General features: G+C 28.4%; 2 protein-coding genes across 2 annotated transcripts; both read right to left on the bottom strand.

Moving 5' to 3' along the window:
- Positions 1-5,143: 5,143 nt before the first annotated feature.
- LOC124942029 (protein SRC2 homolog) lies at positions 5,144-6,320 on the bottom strand. Its single transcript, XM_047482434.1, has 2 exons — positions 5,897-6,320; positions 5,144-5,821 (listed from the first exon to the last, which is right to left on the bottom strand). Exons 1-2 carry the CDS (start codon positions 6,239-6,241, stop codon positions 5,351-5,353), a joined length of 816 nt encoding a protein of 271 aa, XP_047338390.1. The 5' UTR covers positions 6,242-6,320; the 3' UTR covers positions 5,144-5,350.
- An 8,399-nt stretch (positions 6,321-14,719) lies between these two features.
- On the bottom strand, positions 14,720-19,164 carry LOC124941669 (PWWP domain-containing protein 1-like). Its single transcript, XM_047482012.1, has 3 exons — positions 19,022-19,164; positions 17,837-18,927; positions 14,720-16,713 (listed from the first exon to the last, which is right to left on the bottom strand). Exons 2-3 carry the CDS (start codon positions 18,921-18,923, stop codon positions 15,038-15,040), a joined length of 2,763 nt encoding a protein of 920 aa, XP_047337968.1. The 5' UTR covers positions 18,924-18,927; positions 19,022-19,164; the 3' UTR covers positions 14,720-15,037.
- Positions 19,165-21,895: the final 2,731 nt, after the last annotated feature.

The following is a 21,895-nucleotide window of genomic DNA, read 5'->3' as shown; positions in this document are numbered from 1 at the left end:
TATCTATTGATAAGCACAACAGATCATTGTTATGATTCTCAAAAGCCATATTCTAATAGGCATCTAAGATAGGTCATTATCATAACCTATCCTTCCAAAAGGATTATCGTCCTCAAAAAAGACACAAATTCCCGCCAAGTGATTGTCATCCCTTCAGAATAATTTGGATCGCCAGAGTCATGGTTGTTGCCATCCCTTTAAAGAGAGGATTGTTATCCCCAATGGAAAAATTATGATTACCATATTCCCAAAAGTGATTGTTATCACTCAAGTAAATCTTATTCAAAAACACCCATGGAAGTATTATCATGACCATTCTCCAACGAATTCTATCTTTTGATATACAAGTGATTATTATCACTATCACCTAAGAGTAACCTATTTATTAATAGACACCCAAAAAGAAGTCTTACCTACCATTGGTAAGACAACTCTCCAACATATGGCAAGACTGTGTTAGTCTGCTAGTCTTTTCCCAGCACGATTTAAGCTGTGAATCATGATCACAACGGTGACCTTCCCCTAGCAGTAGTTTCTATCTAGGTTCCATCTTTCCATCTTACTATAAGCTATCTTATTATAAATTAGGGTATGAATTTAAAAATACCCCCACAATCTCGAACTCACGTTTTCTAAAATGAAGTTTGTTTATCCAAACTCGTTTCGAAAGAGACATTCTGTAGACATGAAAATTTAACATACCCTAATTTATAATAATATTTATAATTTTAGAATAATATCTTTAATTTTTTAATTCAAAATAATCCATAAGAGGAATTAAAACCAAATTAAACCCTAATTATTAAATTATTCGAAAATCCAAAAATAATTTGAGGTTAAAATATTGTATTTATTTTACCCAAATTAAACCTAAAAAGAAGTTAAAATTATTTAATTGTGAATTAAACATGAATTATGTATAATTTATAGCTTAAAACAAGTAAATAAAATACACCCAAAATATCAAAAATACCAAAGAAATTAAAAAATATGAACATAATTTTTATTATGTTTCTAGAAATAAATTTTGTGGAATTTTTGGTGAAAAAAAGCGCAATAAAGAGTTAAAAATTCAATTTCAAATAACTCATTTATAAAAAAAATTAGTTGTTGATCTAATATGGCCGAAATCAAAAGAATTGGCTGCAGCAGGAACCTGGGCCATCGGATCAGCACTAGATTTTCATTCAGCGCTTAGGAATCATCCATATCGGGCCACTAACAGATCACCAAACGCGGACAAAACGCCAACATAAAGCCTAACAATGCGACAATTAAACGAAACGACGTTGTTTTAACCCGTCTTCTTTGCTGGGACGCGAGGCTCACCGGAAATGCGGCCGAGGTCGGCGTTTTTTCTAGAAGATCTAGCGCTTTCGATACTCAACCTTATCCTTTGATTTTTTCACCATCGTGCACGACTCTTCCTCATGATCATTATTCTCGACGAACCCCCTTTATAGAAACTCTGGTATTTTTACCTTAACGTACACCAAATGATTTATTTTTAAATCTCAAAAACAAGCGTCATTGCTACATTTTTATACAATTCCTTTTCTTAAATATTATTTTATTTAAAAGAGATTTTTGGCATGTGAATCGAGGGTATATTTCTATACTTTTGATCACCTCATTCCGATCTAACTTTGTTAAATTAGAACATCAAAACTCGAGAGGAACTGGACGTCGAAATACGGTTCACCACCCCGAGGATGGAAGGGTAGTTTTGGGCGCGTACATTTATATAATTATATATTAATATATGTATATATAACAACTATTTAAAAATTAATTTGTGATATATTAAAATAAAAATAAATTAATTTGTTTAATCATTTGTCTCCCTTTTATATTAATTTTTTACTTCATTTATTTTTATTAGATTAACATATTTTTTACATCTTTTTTCATATTTATTTGATATGTCACTGTATTATATTTTTATTTTTATTTTTAATTTTTAATCTTATATTTTTTATTTACTTGAACTTTTTTAATAAATAATTATATATATATCAATAATTATATTTTTATTAATTATTTTATACTTTATAATTAAATTTTAAATTTTAAAAATATTTTTACATATTTAATTAAAATTTTCAAATAATTTATTAAAAACAATATTTTTTATATATTCGAGTTTATATACCAAATATATACATACACAAATTTATAAATTGAATTCAATAAACACAAATGATGAATTGATTAAAGTGTTCAAATTTCAAACTTGAGATTATGTTTTGTGTCATAGTTGATGCGCATTTTAAATGGTGTATTATAAAGATTAAAATGATTATGATGATAATATATGTGAGTGTAAATTTGAGAGATTAAAAAAAATCAAATTTTTATATGGGATGTGTGCGAATTTCAGGGATTAAGAGAACGTTGGTTCGAATTGAATCAAATGCACAAAATGATAGTATAATGTGATCGATAATGACGACATAGTTTTAGAAAAAATGTTCATAATGAAGGTAGATGTTGGTCGATAATGAGACAAAACAAAATGTATAATGTGTGGGTAGAAGGTAGTAGCAGATGTAGCAAAATGTTAGTTTTTTGTGTTCAAAATTTTTATTATTTGCTCACTTTTATACATGGTTTATGGTTTATGGTTGCAATTGCACAATATTTAAATGTCTATTTAATAGTTTCTCTTGTGACTTTATTTGATAATCTCACTTTGAACAACAGTTTTATTTTATTTTTTTTGTTAAAAATATTATTAATTTTTAAATATTTTATTTCAATTTAATTGAAATGACGGTGTAGAATATAATTTAATTATACATATTAACAAATTTAATAACATTTTTTTTCGTTTAAGCATAATTTTAATTCTATCTATATAGATTTATATAAAATTAATTAATTTAATTAAAAATTTGTCTGTACTTTTAATTTGAATTTGTTTGAAATTTATTAAATAATTCTGAAACATATGATATTAATTATTAATTTAAAATGTCTTATTTTTTTAATTAAAGGAGAACTAACATCACACCCACAATCATGGTCCCCGCTTAAACTTAAAGCGTCCAAATAGAATCGTGTCATTTTAATCTAAAAATAAATCAAATTCAACATCCTCATAATTTATTGCTTGACCACCTCGAACTTAGGAGCTCTTAAGGAGGTTAAGGATATCAACATCTTGTTGTCGCTAGGCTAGAAGATGGGATAAAAATGGAACAACATATTAAATATGTAGCCCGCAAACACACTTAATCATTTAATTAAGCGCAGAACTTGACGCTGGACGGATTCGAACTCAAAACCTTAGGGTGAGTATCCAGGAGAAAAGAAAAATAGAGGAGGAGAAGGATGCTACTGCTAAACAGAGGAGAAAATTCCAGATATGCAATTGAGGATGAGGAAGATCCTAAGACCGATAATGAGAATGCAAGAACTGACTGAGGATGTGAGGACAATATGGAAGACTATACCGAAGAAATTAATAATGACAATAAATGATTCACTGACCAATATAACGGAGAAAACGTATACAAAGAAGACAGAGAAAGCATTTACTATTACAAACGCAGAAACGAAGACAGAGACAGAGACGACGAAGACTCAAACGAAACGACCAAGAAGACGAAGACTAATTAAGACGAAAACGAAGCAGAGGCGGTGTCGACTAAAGAGGAGGAGGTTTTAATTTTCATTTATTTAAGAATTTCAAAATATTTTATTACTTATTATTTTAAAATAAAATTATGAAATTAAAATATATTATGTTATATGTAATATAAATTATGGAATGAACTAAACTATTAAGGAATCAGTTGTGTAATTTTTTATTCATTCTAATGATACATTTAATTAATTTGTTTGATTTGGTGAATTTATTTTTCAATCAATCACAAGTAAAAAATGTTTTATAATTATTTGATAATATATTTTTATTATTATTACTATTAATATTGATATAAGTAATAATATATCTTTATAATAATAAAATGAAAAGAAAATTCATTTTTTTTATTATTTAGATTATTTTCATATAAATATTATTAATTTTGTTAATAGTTCTCATTTAAGTTCATAATTTTTCAATTTTATTTATCTAGTTTAATAAATATTCAACAATTCATGATTATTTTCAATGAGTAGATATACATTATTTTTTTTATTTGTAAATTAGTGAACTCTTATAAATAATAAAATTTGAAAAAAAAATTCTCTTTTACGGGATTGATGGGCTTTAGTACTTTGTTTTGGATGGGCGGGCCGGCTTTAGTAATTTTTTTTTATGGGCCGTTTATTTGAGTTTGTATGTCCCAGCTTAAGAGTTTTTAATTCAGATTTCTGATTTAATTGTCTGAATATATATTTTTGAATTTGTTAACCTTGAAAAAAATATGTTTTTAGTTTTTTTATTAGCCATTTGGAAAATAAGAATTAGTAATTTGAAAGAAAGTTGTGGATTCGAACCTTTTTAATCAATAACTAAAAAAGTATATATCTACCTACATAAGGAAATTTAGAAATAAAATATTCATAATCTTTAGTGTCATTTGGGTATTTGATAATGCTATTATAATATGTTTATCTTCTATTTACTTTAATAGCTTCATCTCCAAAGAATAGATGCAAAGTCCTCTCTTTTTAACATGTTTTGGGAATCAATATAATTAACTTGTGAATATGTTTAAAAAGAATTTTTCATAAAGCTCCCATCACATATTAAGACATATGTTCTTTAGAAAATGATAAATATTTACATAACAAAAAATTGCTTTCTTGTGGCCATGTTATCCTCAATTATAGCCCATCATATATAATGATCACATCTTACTCTTATTAATAAAGAAAAGTTAGAAAAAAAAAAATAAGAAAAAAAATGAAGAAACAAAATGTATGCATAAACTAGGAATGGAACGAGGAATGCGATCTACCAAATTGAGTTTATAGTATTTGGGATAGAATCGAGTTTATTGTATTTGGGACAGAATCGAGTTTATTGTATTTGGGACAGAATCGAGATGATACACAAATATCCTCCCGACAGTTTGGGTCAAAACTGCGAAAATGTTTATAATTATCATCCCTTTTTAAGCATGTGTTACTGAAAATCATAACTCATTTCAACAAACAATGTAAAACAATGTAGTATGATCTAAATGTGTAAGTCAAATTCAATTGCAATTGAAACACCAAATAATTTATTAACAATCAAAATCATATCATTAGAACCAAAGTAAACCTCATATCTACATAAAAGTAAGTTCTTTTTTTTTCATTTGCTGAATATAAAACCTAAGTTCATACCATAATAAAGAACCAAGAAAGTGCCCCTTCAATAATCATCCCCATCATCACAATCTTCATCAAAACTTCAAAAATCAAACCCACCATCAAACCCACCAGAAGAATCACCCATATCTGAAATCATATCTCCAACCAACAATCCTCCCAATAAACCAGCTCCCAATCCTAACCCTAACCCCATATTATTTTTCTTCTTCTGTGGTTGTTGATATCCACCATATCCCTGTTGTGGTGGATACCCACCATATCCCTGTTGTGGTGGATAGCCACCATAACCCTGTTGTTGAGGAGGATAACCATAAGCTGCCTGTTGTGGATAACCATATCCTTGCGGTGGAGGAGGTCCTGCTTGATATGCATGTGCAGTTCCATAAACAGGCGGCGGACCACCATAACCTGCACTAGGACCACCTGTATAAGCTGGATAAGCAGCCATTGGTTCAGCAGTCTTGAATTCCGGCACCGATTGTGTTGATTTCTCACCGAATTTGTAAGCAAATTTCAATGTTCCTTTCGGTTTTCCCTTAGATGTATGAACCTGTCATTTGAAAAATTGAAAATTTCAGATCTCAACTCAGCAATTGCAAATCAAATCAAGATTTAGTATACTCACCGCATATTCAACGACGCGTTCTGACGAATCGGAGGTAGAAGATTCGAGAAGTTCCTTGATAGGAACAACGACTTCGCCAATATCCTTATCGGAAATGATCCGATCGGCGCGAATATTGAAGATGAGTGATGGATTGTGCGATAGAGAATGTTCGTATACATAGAGATTCAATTTGTGATTCCATTTTGGAGATTTTCCACCGTCTTTATCGACCGGAGTACGGCACTTGCTACGAGGATCGTCGGAGAGAAAGACGGTGACATAAACGTCCATCTTGGAGAGAAGACCTACGTCTTTCAGACCGTCGGCGGAGATCACCGTGATATCTAGTTTACGATATTCCATGGATCTGATCGGAATTCTGATCGGAGTTTTGTGTGTGTTTTAGTGTGTGTGAGAGAGAAAGTAGAGAGAGAAATGTAACTGCTGTGAAAGTTTGGATACAGGACCGACTTTATATAGTCAGAGAAATGGAAAGTCAGAGGAATCTTCTTAATTATTTCTAAATTTATAATAATAAAAAAATTTAATTAAATTTATTTTTATTAATAATAATGCTTATGTTCAATAAAAATGAGACTATTTAAATTATATATTTTTTATATATAAAATTAGTGTATAGATAGATATTTTACTATATTTATTATAAAATGATTTTTTACCTTATTGAAAAAAGTGCATGTAGATTAAATTAATGTATGATTTTTTACTTTAATGGGATATATTCAAATTATTGGTTTATAGATAAGTATTATATTTTATAGATCATATAATTTGAATGGGATTATGATAATAACAAAAGGAAAAATATCTATATTAATAGAATTGGTAGTTGTATTATTATTCTTGAAAATCAAAATTATTTATTCAAATTTTAACATTAGTAAATTGAATTTTTGATTATAATATAATAATTGTCATGTTAATAATAAAATAATTATATTTTAAATATTATTACTCATAAATTCTTGATATAGATATGATCATTTTTTTCTAGTTTTATTTTTGTAAATTTGATTATTTAAAAATAAATCATTTTATTAGAAGACATATTATTTTGTAACAAATTTATTTAGAATTGAAAACTCATACCTTAATGTAAAAATTAAAATGTGACATTAAATTTTAAAAAAAATAAAATTATACATATTTTATATTTTAAAATTTTAATAGATAATGATGAAAACTATTTTTATGATATTCCATTAAGTATGAAGTTTGACCATTATTTTAGCAGAAAATGGGGAATTTATTATTAGATTCTTCTAGTAGTGCATTTTTGGTCGTACCATTTTAAATTCTTATCCATTATAGAATTATTTTTCCTTTTACTTATGCGCGTTACATACGCGTATGAAAATTAATTTGTAATTTTCTAATGCCCTTTGTCTTTTTCTAACTCAAGAATATTAATTTTATATTTCAGAAATAGATAAATAATTGTTTTTTTTAATAGCATATAGATTGCTTTTGTTGGATTTATATAAATCAATTGATCTTAAGCGTTCTTCTTCATCTTTTTACTTCAATGATATGAATTCATAGTGATGCAATACACTATCTAAAATATTTAGGACTTTTCAACTTATTTAATATGACTAAATTTTATATTAAGTTTTTCTTATAAATGGTGGTAAGGCTCAATTTAAACAATTTTATATTATTTTAAAGGGTATATTAAATATATACAAAAATAATATTTTATTTTCGTATAAGACATTCTTTCGGATAATTTGGATCAGAGAGTAGGTTCGTTTATATATTGGAATGCGCAACTAAATCATTTACGTAGGTTTATGTCCCAATTTATTAATCGGTTCGATTTTATTCTTTAGTCAAGAATCCCGGTTAAATTATCCTCAAATAAAAAAAATTATTAAAAATGGATTCAACTTTTTTTTTCTTCTAAGAAAAAATAAAAAGTTTCTACTATTATTATTTAATTTACAAATATACATTATAACTTAAAAGTAAAATAACTTAACTCTTAATAAAATTTTAAATATCTACTCTTTGTTGTTATCAAATTAAGTATATCATTCAAATTTTAAATATAATTGGTCGGGTTTAGTAGCTAACCAATAAAAAGGTTGGTCATTCGATTTGATCGACTATGATTGGATTAGTTCGATTCAATTTTAACGATTTAGTTTATTTCTTTTGCTGCAATAATTTGGACTGATATTTTTTTTTAAGAATTATATATACTAAAACAATTTATTTAGTTGTTTGTGCATAATGATATAAACATGAAAAAATAATTAAATTCAGCACACATTTTATGTTACCCTGATTCTGTGCGTCTATCGAACCCATGGTCTCCCATCCGATCTGCGTTGACTGAGGCCCTTCTCTGCGTTGACTGGCCCGCTTGCCAATTGACCCGGGATTAAACTCGTGCCCAAACCCGTGATTCGTGAATTGCCCTGTATCTTCGTGCCATTTAATATATTTAGCATTTTAAAACTTTATTATATTTAAAAAGAGAATAAAAAAATATAAAATGTTTTAAAATAATTTTGAAAACAAAAACACAAAATAAACTTTACTTATGACTGGAGTTTAGTTTTTTTTTTTATCTGTTTTCAATTAACATTTTTACATACAAATTAAAAATTAAAATTGTTATGCTTTAAAAAATCCCAAAAATTAAAAATTAAAATTTGTATGCTTTAAAATAAAAAAATCTTTGATTTATTTGAAAACTAAATAACTTTTAGTATATTTTTCATGTTCAAGTTTGATCCGATCATATCCTATGGTAATTATCAAAATTCAACAACTTTAATGATTTATGATGTGGATAAAATTAATAAATTAAAAAAAAATGTAAAAGCAATCATTTCAAATTTGACCAAGATTTTAAAAATAGAGGTGATCAATCAGGCAAATAGGACAAAGAGTTAAACACCACCTTTGAGTGTAATAAGCCCAACCCATACAACAAAATTTAAAAAATGCTTTTAAATATGTAAAATAATTTTCCTAATTTTTAAGAGAAAAAAAACTCATTAAACCCAAAGCATAATAAAAGTCAAATATCCCAATTTAAATACATATTTAAATTTTACAAAAGTTTTTGTCTACTTTAACAACTATTCACCTACATCATATATATTATTTCAAGGTATTCAAAACTTATTAGGTAGTTCAAAATGTATATATCTTGATTTTTTTTTAATTTACAACACAAATACGGTCTAAATTGATAAACTATGCACAAAATTATGTTGTTCCAAAATTTTGTGAAAATAAATACCAGATTGACCTGAATTATCTCAAATCTTTTCTCAAATCACACATTTATTTAGTCATTTAAATCACCTCTGACAAATTAAAATGCGTAAAACTTGAAATACTCAATTTAAAAAACATTATGTTTAACATGTGGATAAATATTATGTTATTTATAAATGTGACAAATTAATTAGAAAAACAAAAATATGCGTTAAAATAAAAAAAAAACGGATGTTTTATGCATTTGAAAAAACTTCAAATCTTTAAAATTGTGATATCCGACTCCAATATAGCAAAATTCATAGTTTGAGTTGAGGACATTGATTCAAATCATTCATCAACTTACCAACAGAGCCGGTCCCAGAAAGAAATAAAAGTTTATTATTTTATTGATCTTGGTCTAGTATTAAAAATTGATAAAAAAAAATTTGTGTTTATTGAAGGTTTGAACTCATAACGAAATAAAAATTCTAAGTTTCTATGTTAAACCACTATCTCTATAAGCCAATCCCAAGGCTGACCCTGCTTACCAAACTTTACTTTGAGATTTTTTTTAAATCAACAAGTTGTTAATAAGTAGGATAAGTAATGTTTTACTACAAGTAAATATTCAAATTCCATTCATCACATTATTAAATTTTTCTTGAGAATTCTTTATATCAACAAGTTGTTAAAAAGTATGATAAGTTGATTTTTATATTATATTATTTTATCACAATTCACTATAATACTTAAAATAGAAAATGTTAAATATTTAAAAAAACAATTAAAATTTAGGAAGCTAACATAATCATTTACTACATGATATTTATTTATTTATAAGGTACTACTCATGTTATTTGAATTACCTAAATGAGTAAGGTTATTTATTCGATTTTCACTTAAAAAAATTAAGTTAAATGAGTATTATGGTTGTAAAAATGGTATGATATTAGTTCCTAAGTTAAAAAAAAATCGACTACGATCTTCGTTTACTCTCTTAGATAAGGGCATATAATATTTTTTAAATTTAAATTATTGAATATTTAAAAAAAACAATATTTGATAAAAAAAATTAATTAAAAATTAAAAAATTAGTTACAAATAATAGAAAATTATAATTATTTGGTGTTACAATGTATAGAAGAGAAAATGCAAGAATAAGAGTTTGTTATAATTAATAAAATAAATTTAATTTATAACAAGTTATGACTAAATAAAGATTGCTTTAATGACTAACAAGATCTTCATTAAGTTTACAACTAACGTGTATAACACAATTTTCCGATACAAAAATAATTAAGTAAAAATCATGGTAATCAAATATCAATCTATAAATTAAATAACATTATAATATTAAAATTATGACTAAAACAATATTCTTATATTAAATAATAAATTTTATTTTGAGAATTAAAACTTTATAAATTATAATAATATTGAAATAAATTAGAACTAATTAGATAAGGAAAAATATAAAATATTTAAAATAAACTCTAAATCAAACACAGCCTAATAATAATTAAGAAAATGAGTTTGTGACAAAGAAAATGAGATATTGAAGTAAATTCTACTCTAATAATAACTAGCATTTTTCCCGTGCATTTGCACGAGTATTAATATAAAAATCGTAAAAAAAAATTACGGATAACATTTTTTATTTTATTTTAAACCGTTTTAAGTTTATGGGTGGGTCAACCCACAATCCGACCCAAGTATCCATTTACTCAACACCTATATAGATTAGTTAGTTAAAAAGTTGAACTTATATTAATATTAAAACGTCCCGCGTTTATCAAATTTGGTGTTGAATTTAAAATATAAAGTCTTTGTAGCCTAGTTGGTTAAAGAGTTGTACTTGTTTTGTTAGGTTGCAAGTTCGAAACATACCTGTAGCATTTTTAATTTTATTTTTAACCGTTTTAAATTTAAAAACGGGTCAACCCACAATCCGACCCAAGTATCCAAATTAACCACAGCTCTCGACCCGCCAATCCGGACACTTTAAAAATTAAGCATCATTATATATATATAGATTAGTTAGTTAAAAAGTTGAACTTATATTAATATTAAAACGTCCCGCGTTTATCAAATTTGGTGTTGAATTTAAAATATAAAGTCTTTGTAGCCTAGTTGGTTAAAGAGTTGTACTTGTTTTGTTAGGTTGCAAGTTCGAAACATACCTCTAGCATTTTTAATTTTATTTTTAACCGTTTTAAATTTAAAAACGGGTCAACCCACAATCCGACCCAAGTATCCAAATTAACCACAGCTCTCGACCCGCCAATCCGGACACTTTAAAAATTAAGCATCATTATATATATAGATTAGTTAGTTAAAAAGTTGAACTTATATTAATATTAAAACGTCCCGCGTTTATCAAATTTGGTGTTGAATTTAAAATATAAAGTCTTTGTAGCCTAGTTGGTTAAAGAGTTGTACTTGTTTTGTTAGGTTGCAAGTTCAAAACATACCTCTAGCATTTTTAATTTTATTTTTAACCGTTTTAAATTTAAAAACGGGTCAACCCACAATCCGACCCAAGTATCCAAATTAACCACAGCTCTCGACCCGCCAATCCGGACACTTTAAAAATTAAGCATCATTATATATATATAGATTAGTTAGTTAAAAAGTTGAACTTATATTAATATTAAAACGTCCCGCGTTTATCAAATTTGGTGTTGAATTTAAAATATAAAGTCTTTGTTGCCTAGTTGGTTAAAGAGTTGTACTTGTTTTCTTAGGTTGCAAGTTCGAAACATACCTCTAGCATTTTTAATTTTATTTTTAACCGTTTTAAATTTAAAAACGGGTCAACCCACAATCCGACCCAAGTATCCAAATTAACCACAGCTCTCGACCCGCCAATCCGGACACTTTAAAAATTAAGCATCATTATATATATATAGATTAGTTAGTTAAAAAGTTGAACTTATATTAATATTAAAACGTCCCGCGTTTATCAAATTTGGTGTTGAATTTAAAATATAAAGTCTTTGTAGCCTAGTTGGTTAAAGAGTTGTACTTGTTTTGTTAGGTTGCAAGTTCGAAACATACATCTAGCATTTTTAATTTTATTTTTAACCGTTTTAAATTTAAAAACGGGTCAACCCACAATCCGACCCAAGTATCCAAATTAACCACAGCTCTCGACCCGCCAATCCGGACACTTTAAAAATTAAGCATCATTATATATATATAGATAAGTGAATATGAATGTTAAAAATAGTTTTATGAGACTTGGGATTTATCAACCCATATAATAAATCCAAGTTAAAAAAATATTAAAAAAAAAACAAAAACAAATTGCAAGAAGGAATCCTATGATTGATTTGTGACTAGTGATTACAAATTTCTTCAGCACAATAAAATAAAATAAAAAATAAATAAATAAAAAGTATAACCGCTTTCTTTTTTCCTTTTTATTGTGCTCTGATACCGTGTTTGCGTTTGCGCCAACCAGTTTTATGGGTTTCAAACAAATCCATTAATTAATATAATGAATACATTTTTTTAGCATTATATAAAAAAGATTATAATTAATTATCTTAACCAAAAATTTAATTTAATTTTCATTAAAAACGATTCTTCATCCTAACTATTTAAGTTGAAATAGAGTATCAGGTCAGTTTAACAAATTAAAATAATAATAAATAAAAATTATATAATAATAAAAAAGAAGTAAAAATAAATTAGAAAATTCAGTGTTAAATATATTATTTTTTGATGGGTAGTTAATGAAATTTTATTTTTGTTAAATATTATTAATTTATGTGTAGTTAATGAAATTTTATGATCAGTTTTCAAATCATTGATAACAAAATATTAAGTAATAATAGAACAAAATTATAAACTTAATAAATGATAAAATTAAAGAGTTATAATAAAATATATTTTAAATAATATAAAGATTTAAATATTAAAAAAAAATAGAACAAAATTATAAACTTAATAAATGATAAAATATATTTTAAATAATCTAAAGATTTAAATATTAAAAAAATACGCACAACACTATTAAAAATCTAATGTAAAATTGAAAAAATTGGAAATTATTCATTAATTAAGTGTGATATGAAATGCCTGTCATATATTTTTAAATTAAAAGAATAATAATAAATTAAATATAAAAAGAAGAGTTTATAAAATAAAAAAAAAATATTATACGGTAAAAGAGAAAAAAAGATTAAATAAATTAAGCAAGATAAATATATTAAAATATAATATATTTATATTAAACATAATCTATTATTTGTATTTATAGGACAAACAAATAATTTTTGTTAATTTTTTTAAAAATTTATTTAAATATTATTAGTATGTGCTATAAATATATACACCAATACTTTTAAATATATTATTTTTTTTACAATATAAAAATAAATACTATTATTAATACTATTATTGATTGTTGGAAGAAGAAAAATGAGCGACAATTAAATAATTAGAAAGTAAAACTAAAAAATATTAATAAAATTTGAGTTGGGAAAAGTAATAAAATCACAAATGTAATAGAGCAGTTCAAATACAAATGACGGAGCAAAATACGAAACACGTACTTACAAAGCGCCACTACATATAGCCACTTTTAATCATGTGTTACCTAATGAAATTTCAAGATTTATTTTTCTGTTGACGCTTTCAAATAATTCGACACCAAAACTATGACAAAAGAATAAAAGTCAATTTTCTTATTTTAATATATTATTTTGTTTTTCTTCAGTTTATCACATTCATAAAAAATAAATATATATTTTTTTCAATTATTCTCGCACGTCATTATTTATTTAAGACATTCAAAACTGTCGAAAAACAACTTTTAAATTGGTGACTGTACACAAAATTATATCGTTATTAAATTTAAAAAAAAATACAAAATCTATTTATATTCAAATTTTTTCAATTTTTCCTCATATTAGACATTATTTAGTCAATAAAATCAACTTTAACAAATTAGAACATATAAATCTCAAAACAATACTCAATTTAAAAATACATCACAAAATATCATTTCATTTAAAAACGTGTCAAATTAATTAGCAAAACGAAAATGATAAGTTAAAATTAGATACAAACGTTTTGTCTATTTGAAAAAACTTCAAATAACTAAAAGTTTGAACAACCCAAGTTTAAATCTCAAATAGCCATGGAAAACTGTATATAAACATAAGAATTAAAATTAAACCACTTAAATTCAATTTTCACTAGAAAAACAATTAAAATTAAATTTGAATGTCTTCAAATTTTTACTAGAATTAAAAAACTAAAAAAAAAAACAAAAAACACAACCAAAATCAAAATCAAGTTCAAATACAAATGATGGATGCAAAATACGAAACGCCAACTTACACAAAGCGCCACTACATTTACATATAGGCACTTTTAATCATGTGTCATCTAATGACTTAATCATGTGTCAGCTAATGAAATTTCACGTTTTTCAAATCATTAACGTCAAATCAAAAAAATGACTTTTCATGAAAAATATAATTCATCTGAAACAGTATGATACCAGAACATATATAATAAAATATAAACCAAGAAGTTCTATTCTAAAATATATTGTAAATAGGAGAAAGTTTCAAATATAAAAAAGAAAAAAAATCCATACAACACTACTAAAAGCGTCATGTAAGATGGGCAGAATTTGTACATTATCCATGAATAACATGAAATTAAGCAATCTAGTTCCATCTGAAGAAGACTAAAAAGAAAGTATTATTTCAATATTGTCTTGAGTATAATCTTTCTGGATCGATCCTCCTCCACTATCCCGATTTGTTTTTCTTTCTTTTAATTCGCTTCATATTCCTTCATTTACGTCTTTGCACCCATAAATCCCAGTTCCCGTTTGTTTGATTGACACTAATCGAAACTCCAAACAATCCACTTTAAAATCCCAGATGATAATTACTCTCTTTATCAAAGCGGGTGATGCGGAATGTAACCAAAATGGTTGCGAAGCGTGGCCACCACGTCGCTGCATTGAGCCAAAAGCCCGAGCATCTGCGGCGCAATGTCCACTTTCTTCGACGAACCCGGGACATCAACAACATTAACTTGCATATTTTGGGATAAAGGTGCGTTTGGAATTGGTGAAATAGTCGGGAGAGGGGGAGGGGGCGGTAAAGTATAACTCACAGCAGGCGGTAACAATGAAGAAACAGGTTTGTTAATAAAAGTAGTAGTAGTATTACCATCGAAATCACCAGAAAATGAAATAGCAGTAGACGATGAAATAGTACCGGTTCTGGGAAAATTAGCATTACGACTCGTTTCTTCCCCACCCAATATGAATTTTACACGAGACCTCCCTTTTGCCATGTCGCCCGCCTCGTCCGAGGGAGGCTTCTTCAGGCAAGACTTGAGAGGCTCATTCGATGTCGTGTCTTCAGTTAAGGTCTTGTTTGGTTCCGGTTCGGCCATTTGCGTCGCCATGTCACGAAGATGGCACATTACTTGTACGTTTCCAAACAGGCGACTAGTTCCAGACAGATGATTATTCGCCGCCATGGCATCGGATTTAAATAGGAAAACGACTCTGCATGTCTGCGTAGTGTAGTAGACGCGGGTCCCAAGATGATCCAACGGTCCGAATCGCGATAGCCTTGCCTTGAGTTCGGATGATGATGGGAGGGAGAAATGGGGAGGGAATTTGATCACCAGTGCTGTGGGTTCACGAACCCTCGGTGGACGCTCGGCTGGCTTTGTGCGCTCAGCTGGCTTTGCGTGTGGTGGTCTTGTGATCGCGGTTTTTAAATCGTTGATTTTCTTTACCCTCTTTGATGATGATTCCTCCAGGCGATCCGACGGTTCACGTTTCTTTCCACCTTTTGTTGGGTCGTCTGGTCTACTGATAAGTGGTTTTGGGTGTTCCGATTCCGATTTAACACTTAGAGGAGATTCACTTTTCTGGTAAACATGGGATCGGAATCGCAAGAAAGCATCTTTAACTGTTTTAGGAGAATATGTGTCTGAATTGTAAAATGGGTCATTGGCTAGACCTTCCAAGCTTCTAAGCAATTCCGGAAGCTTCAGATTTTGATTACCTGACTGTGTCGAGTCTTGCATTACTATTTCGGGAACAGGCTTTTCATTATGAACTGTTGCTGCTTCCTTATTGGGTTCTGGAACAGGCTTTTCTTTATGAACCGTTGCTGCTTCCTTAGTGAGTTCGGGAACAGGTTTTTCTTTTTGAACCGTTGCTGCTTCCTTATTGGGTTCGGAGCTCATCTCCATCTTCTTCCGTTTCTTCTTCATTTCTCCCAATTGAACAGATTTCTTCTCAACTTTGATCTCTGTAACGGGTCTTTTGAAAACCTTGGTTTTCTTAGTCTTCAATTTGGAATCAGTGTTCTCTCTTTCACTTGAAGACGGTTTTTCTACTGGTGTCTGGACAGAAGACACTCTTTCTGTGTTAGGTGGGGGCGAATTTGAATTTTCCATCTGCTGATTCGGTTTTGTATTCTGTTCATTTGGCTCATCTCTTCGTTTGAATAGGAATTTGTCTTTGATTGTTTCCTTTGCTTTGTTAAGCTTGGGGGAGCTCTTTTTCTTTCCCATGGCTTCTGGAATGACCAGGGGACCACTCAATGGAGCTGAAAATAATGGTTATAATCTAGGTTAGCTTGAATGATATCTAGAAACCAAAATTGGAACATTGACAAAAACTTATTCATCCAACCTAATAATAAAAAATAAAATAAAATCCAACAAAATTAGAAATTTGCGATTTCTCATTGGGATTGGGATTCATATCAACATTATGTTTATCCATTGCAAGAACATGTAAATTCAAATAACCTGGAGCTGTACAACTGAATTTGGAATACAGAGCTTCTAGGAATGAAGGTTATTCATCTTATAAAATCCATCAATTAACCTTTCTATACTTCTAGCACCATAGATTAAACATAAACTATAAATCTTACTATATTTGTCTTATATCATATATTAAGTAACAGATATCTAACCCACTCGGGATTTTTTTTTTTCAACCAGTGGTTTTTTCCTGGAGAAAGCTAGCACAACCCCTTCACTGCCATGGCATCCCACCACTAGGCTATAAGCACATTTTCCCATTTGGTAACACTTGTAGTTTATGTTTCTGTAACCGGATCCATATGAGAAACAACCAATAAATTCACTTGTTGAATGTGTATCTAACTAAGTTTAATTTTCAAACATAATCTAATCCAAATATGTTTCTGGATCTAGGTGTTTCCAAATGGGAAAACCAAATCCAATTAGTATTCACAACCAGCTGAGAAATTCGGTTGGCACAGTTTTTTGTTTTTTTTTCAAATGAGCCATAGTATATAAGTATTAACTAAAGAATAAAAGTTCAGGACTAACAAATGAATTTCTGCCAGATACTCTTAAAAGGAGCAGCATGTCTGTGAGAATGGTATGCGACTAATTACAACACCTAAAGATGGAAATAGGATTATATATTTAAAAAAATGTTGTGTTACTAGACAATAAAAAGTATCAACAAATTTCCTAGCTTACAATTACAGGAGAAGAAGGCACATAATTCACATGAGAATATAATAAGTCTATAGAACTTCTATCAGATGATTGTGCAAGAAATGAACATTGGAATTCAAATGATACAAAAATCAATGTTTCTCAACAGCAGCTCAATGAATTCTCAACTATCAGATACTCAGATCAACAATTGCAAGAAATAGAAGAAAGGTTTAAAGCAACTGATAATACCTCTGATTTCCCTGTCTGTCTGAGCAATGGTGTCGGACGATATGGGAGGACGATGAATTGGCTTCTGACCAAATGCTAGAGCATATGTCTCGTCAAACTCTTCATATACAGATCTCCGATAAGCAAATGTAGCAGCATTATTATGTATCACTCTAATGTCATGATAATCAACATCTAAAGGCATTTGTGCTGCGATTTTAATGTTGTCAAGTGTTTTTTTAGGCTGTAACAAGTCCCTTGCCTTCTCAATCTGATTCATAGAATAAATTCCACCCAATTCATGCCCATTGATATCAACAGAAAAATATCCTTCAAATTTAGTAGGGCGGAAATTATATGTGTTTCTACATCTGCATGACAAGCCCATACCACTTCTGCGTCTAATCTCATCAACAGCTTCTTCAACAGCTTTAACAAAATTTCTTGAGTTTGTCTGCTGCGATTTCTCATCAAAATTAGGTTCAAAGGGGACAAGCTCCTCTGTAGGAAACCATCCATAACTACTATCACCAAAGAAAGCAACTAAGTAATGACCGGGTCTTTTTGTTCTTCGAACTGCAGGGGAAGCAAATGTGTCGCTGTATATATGTCCAGGCCACCATGGATGTGATTTCACCTTTCCCCAAACTAGATCTCCAACTTCATAATGATGGCCCATAGAAAATTGAGGTGTTCTTACCAAGGCTTTACTTGGTCCTGAAGCGGAAAACTCATCATAGATGGAAATCTTTGAATCAAAGTGAGATCCATCAGATTCAACCATCTTTGCATTCAATTCACCGACACTTAATCTCTGTGGTAAGTTTTCACTTCTCATAGAAGATTTCATTTCTAGATTTCCCTGTTCCAAAACAACATCTGGAAGCCTAGAATCATCATCAAGAACTTGAATCGGTACATCATGCTTCAGAGAAACCTTAATTTCTTTACTCTTTTCTGGGTTTATATCAACACCAACTACATTTCCCCTACCTATAGATACATTGACGTTATCCACAACATTCTCAGAACTTACAATCTTTGATAACATACCTTCCTCTCTGTCATCGTCAGCTTTCGGTAGATGTTCACCTTCCAATAAAGCCATCTCACTGTAGAAAACAAAACCCTGGTTAGTCATAACGAAAACCATGGAAGGAGAGACAGAATCGAGTTTCTGAAAGGTCCAAGATAGACAAAACGTACCTTTTCTAGCTAGTGAGAGACTCACGAATCATGAATTCTTGCTTACAAGCTTAAAATTTTTGAGAAATGACAGAAATCCTAACAATCGATTGAGAACGAAAGTGAACCCTAGCGGGTGGCGAGTGAGAATGAACAAAACACAGGCAATGTGAGCTGAAAAATCTATTTATATTTCCACTAACTTGATAATAAAAAAAATAAAAAACAATTTATTATTTAGCGCAGCAATATAACTAGGGTTGTAAGCGGTTCGGTAAAACTCTCGGAGGATTAGGGTTATAACTAGGTATGCGGGTCGGGTTGGAGCGGGGTCTAGACTTACTAGACCCGTCTCGTTCTATTTCGGAGACATTTTTTTAGTACCGCAAATCACTGTGGGCACCATTTATATCATCCAATTAAAAGTAGGGACGTGGATCGGGTTAGAGCCGGGGTAAACTTATCATCTCGTCCGGTCTATTTCGGAGACTTTTTTAATACCATTTTTGCCCTGCACAGTTTTGGCAAATCACCGTGGGACCATTCTTTAGACAATTTTCTTTTCTTTTATTTTTTTTATAAATAAAGACGAGGGTTAGAGTTGTGAGTATATTTATCGTCTTATCCTGTTCTATTTTAGAGATTTTTTTACTATTATTATTGTTCTGTTTCAAAAGACAATATATCATGTATCTTTTAAAAAAAAAAATTTAAGAGATAAAATTATATTTTTATTATATAAAGTGTAATATGTTTGAAAATTTTATAGTATATAAAGAAATAATCTTAATTACTTTCATAAAATATGAAAAATAGATATATTAATGATGTTTTATATTTATTTGTGTTTGTATTTAAGATAGAATTGGGTCAAGAGATATAAATATCAGCATCAATAGGTCAATTATCAGGTAAACCAGACGAAAAAAACTAGCACAAACGGAATAATTTGGATTGGAAATTAGATATAAAAGATTCAATTGAATTTTAATGATTTTAATAAATAATTCTTTGGTTGCAACAAAATGCAGGTCCAATAATTGAAATTACTACCTTTGTTGGATAAAATTATCTTAATTAGAGTAAAAACATTAAAATATAATATGGTTTAAAAAGAAGTTTTTTTTTTTTTTCATGTAATCCTTTTGGTGCTCAACAGATAAAAAAATGAAAGACATTGTTTTGATAAACTATCAATTAATTTAATATATTCCTGACTTATTTAATATAAATTTATGAGTGGAATTTGATAAAAAAAAAAATGAATCATTTAAAATTTGATTGAAATTAGGTATAAGAGAGTGTAGAGAAGCTTAATGTAGAAATGAAAAGTTATATCCATATCATTTCTTTTATTTGTCCATTTATAGTGTTACAAAGTAAATTAAGTCCATAATTTTTCAGGTTTTTAACTCCTAAATTCCTAATTAGATAAATGCTTTAATAACAATATAAGAGATTTACAATTAATCTACTAACTATCAATTAACTGCCTATTAATACTCCTAGATTAACAATTATTACTAACTAATTTACTATTAACAATATATTTAAAACTAAGAATTCAATTTCGATCTATTCGAAGTAATAGACTGACTCTCTGTTTAAAACCAATAATTTAATCTCTATTTCTTCGCTCCCCTCAAAATTGGAAATTTTGAAATGAATTTTAAGTGTTTTTTGTACAAATATATAAAAATAGTAAAATTATTTTCTGATAAATAGCAAATCTAAGAATATTGTTTCTTTCAAATAATTAAGTACCTGAATTGGAAAAAAGTTTGTTATTGACATAATTGTTTAATAAAACTTAAGTACAGTTTTATATATTGCTCAAAATCATAAATAACATCATTAGTTGGTTCTTTAGACAATTTAATTCCTTTTGTATAGGAGTTAAACATGATTTAACACTCATTAAACCAAAGTCTAAAAGCAGGTCAAAATTGCTTTTTCTCTAGTTAATGTAAATCCCTTTATCATTATACATTATTTCAAGACCTAATAATCTTTAATTTGGAATCTATTATGAACAGATTTTTTGATATCACTAATATGTTGTAATGAACTACAAGCAAGTAGGGGTGAGCAAATGGGTAAAACCAATTCGTTTTGTCCGATCCGTATTAAATCAAAACTAAGTTTATCCAATCCGTAATCCAAACCATTTTACTAATTAATACGGATCGGATACGGATTGAATTGAAAATGGTTTGGATAATCCAAACTAAAAAATATTTATATATATCTGCTTGAAATTAGTCAATAATTTTTTTAATTTTTTTTTTAATTTTTTTTTTTAAATTCGAATTTTTTATTATTATTAAATTTGATTCTGAAAAAAACAATAAAAAAATAATAATAATAAAAATAAATATCGTTGTCAAGTGATGATAAGTAAAATATATATTATATTGAGATTAAATTTAATTTAAAGAAAATTAATTAAAAAATATATTTTTATTTAGATAGTTTGAATAGTTTGGATAATCCTAATCCAATCCGATTTAATTCAATCCGATCTCAATCTGATCCGATCTCAGTCCAATCCGAAATATCCAATCCGAATTAGTATTTAGAATTCGAATTGGATTGAATTTCAGATTAAACCACCCAATGTTCACCCATACAAGCAAGTAGACTATAATCAACATACGATTAAAAGGAAAATGATACGATCAATCTTAATAAACAAACAACGATCATTTTCAGATAGAACAAAACCAATATCAATAATAATATTAAAGATAAATACCACTTTCCAGCTCTTCATTCATTGCCTTCACCCAATATGGACTTAAGACAATTTGTTTATAGCTGATTGGGTCATAAATTTGATCAATGTTACCAAGAAATTCTAGATATTCTAAATCAATACAGGTACATATAAATGAG

Source organism: Impatiens glandulifera, chromosome 6 (assembly GCF_907164915.1).
Source record: "Impatiens glandulifera chromosome 6, dImpGla2.1, whole genome shotgun sequence".
NCBI classification, from domain to species: Eukaryota; Viridiplantae; Streptophyta; class Magnoliopsida; order Ericales; family Balsaminaceae; genus Impatiens; species Impatiens glandulifera.
Note: the sequence above shows the minus strand (reverse complement) of the source record. Positions and strands in the feature narration are given on the sequence as shown.

Coding starts and splice junctions, on each gene's coding strand:
- LOC124942029 (XM_047482434.1), bottom strand. CDS start 6,241: ATGGAATATCGTAAACTAGATATCACGGTGATCTCCGCCGACGGTCTG. Junction 5,822..5,896: donor AACGCGTCGTTGAATATGCG/GTGAGTATACTA, acceptor TTCAAATGACAG/GTTCATACATCTAAGGGAAA.
- LOC124941669 (XM_047482012.1), bottom strand. CDS start 18,923: ATGGCTTTATTGGAAGGTGAACATCTACCGAAAGCTGACGATGACAGA. Junction 16,714..17,836: donor GACAGACAGGGAAATCAGAG/GTATTATCAGTT, acceptor CATTATTTTCAG/CTCCATTGAGTGGTCCCCTG.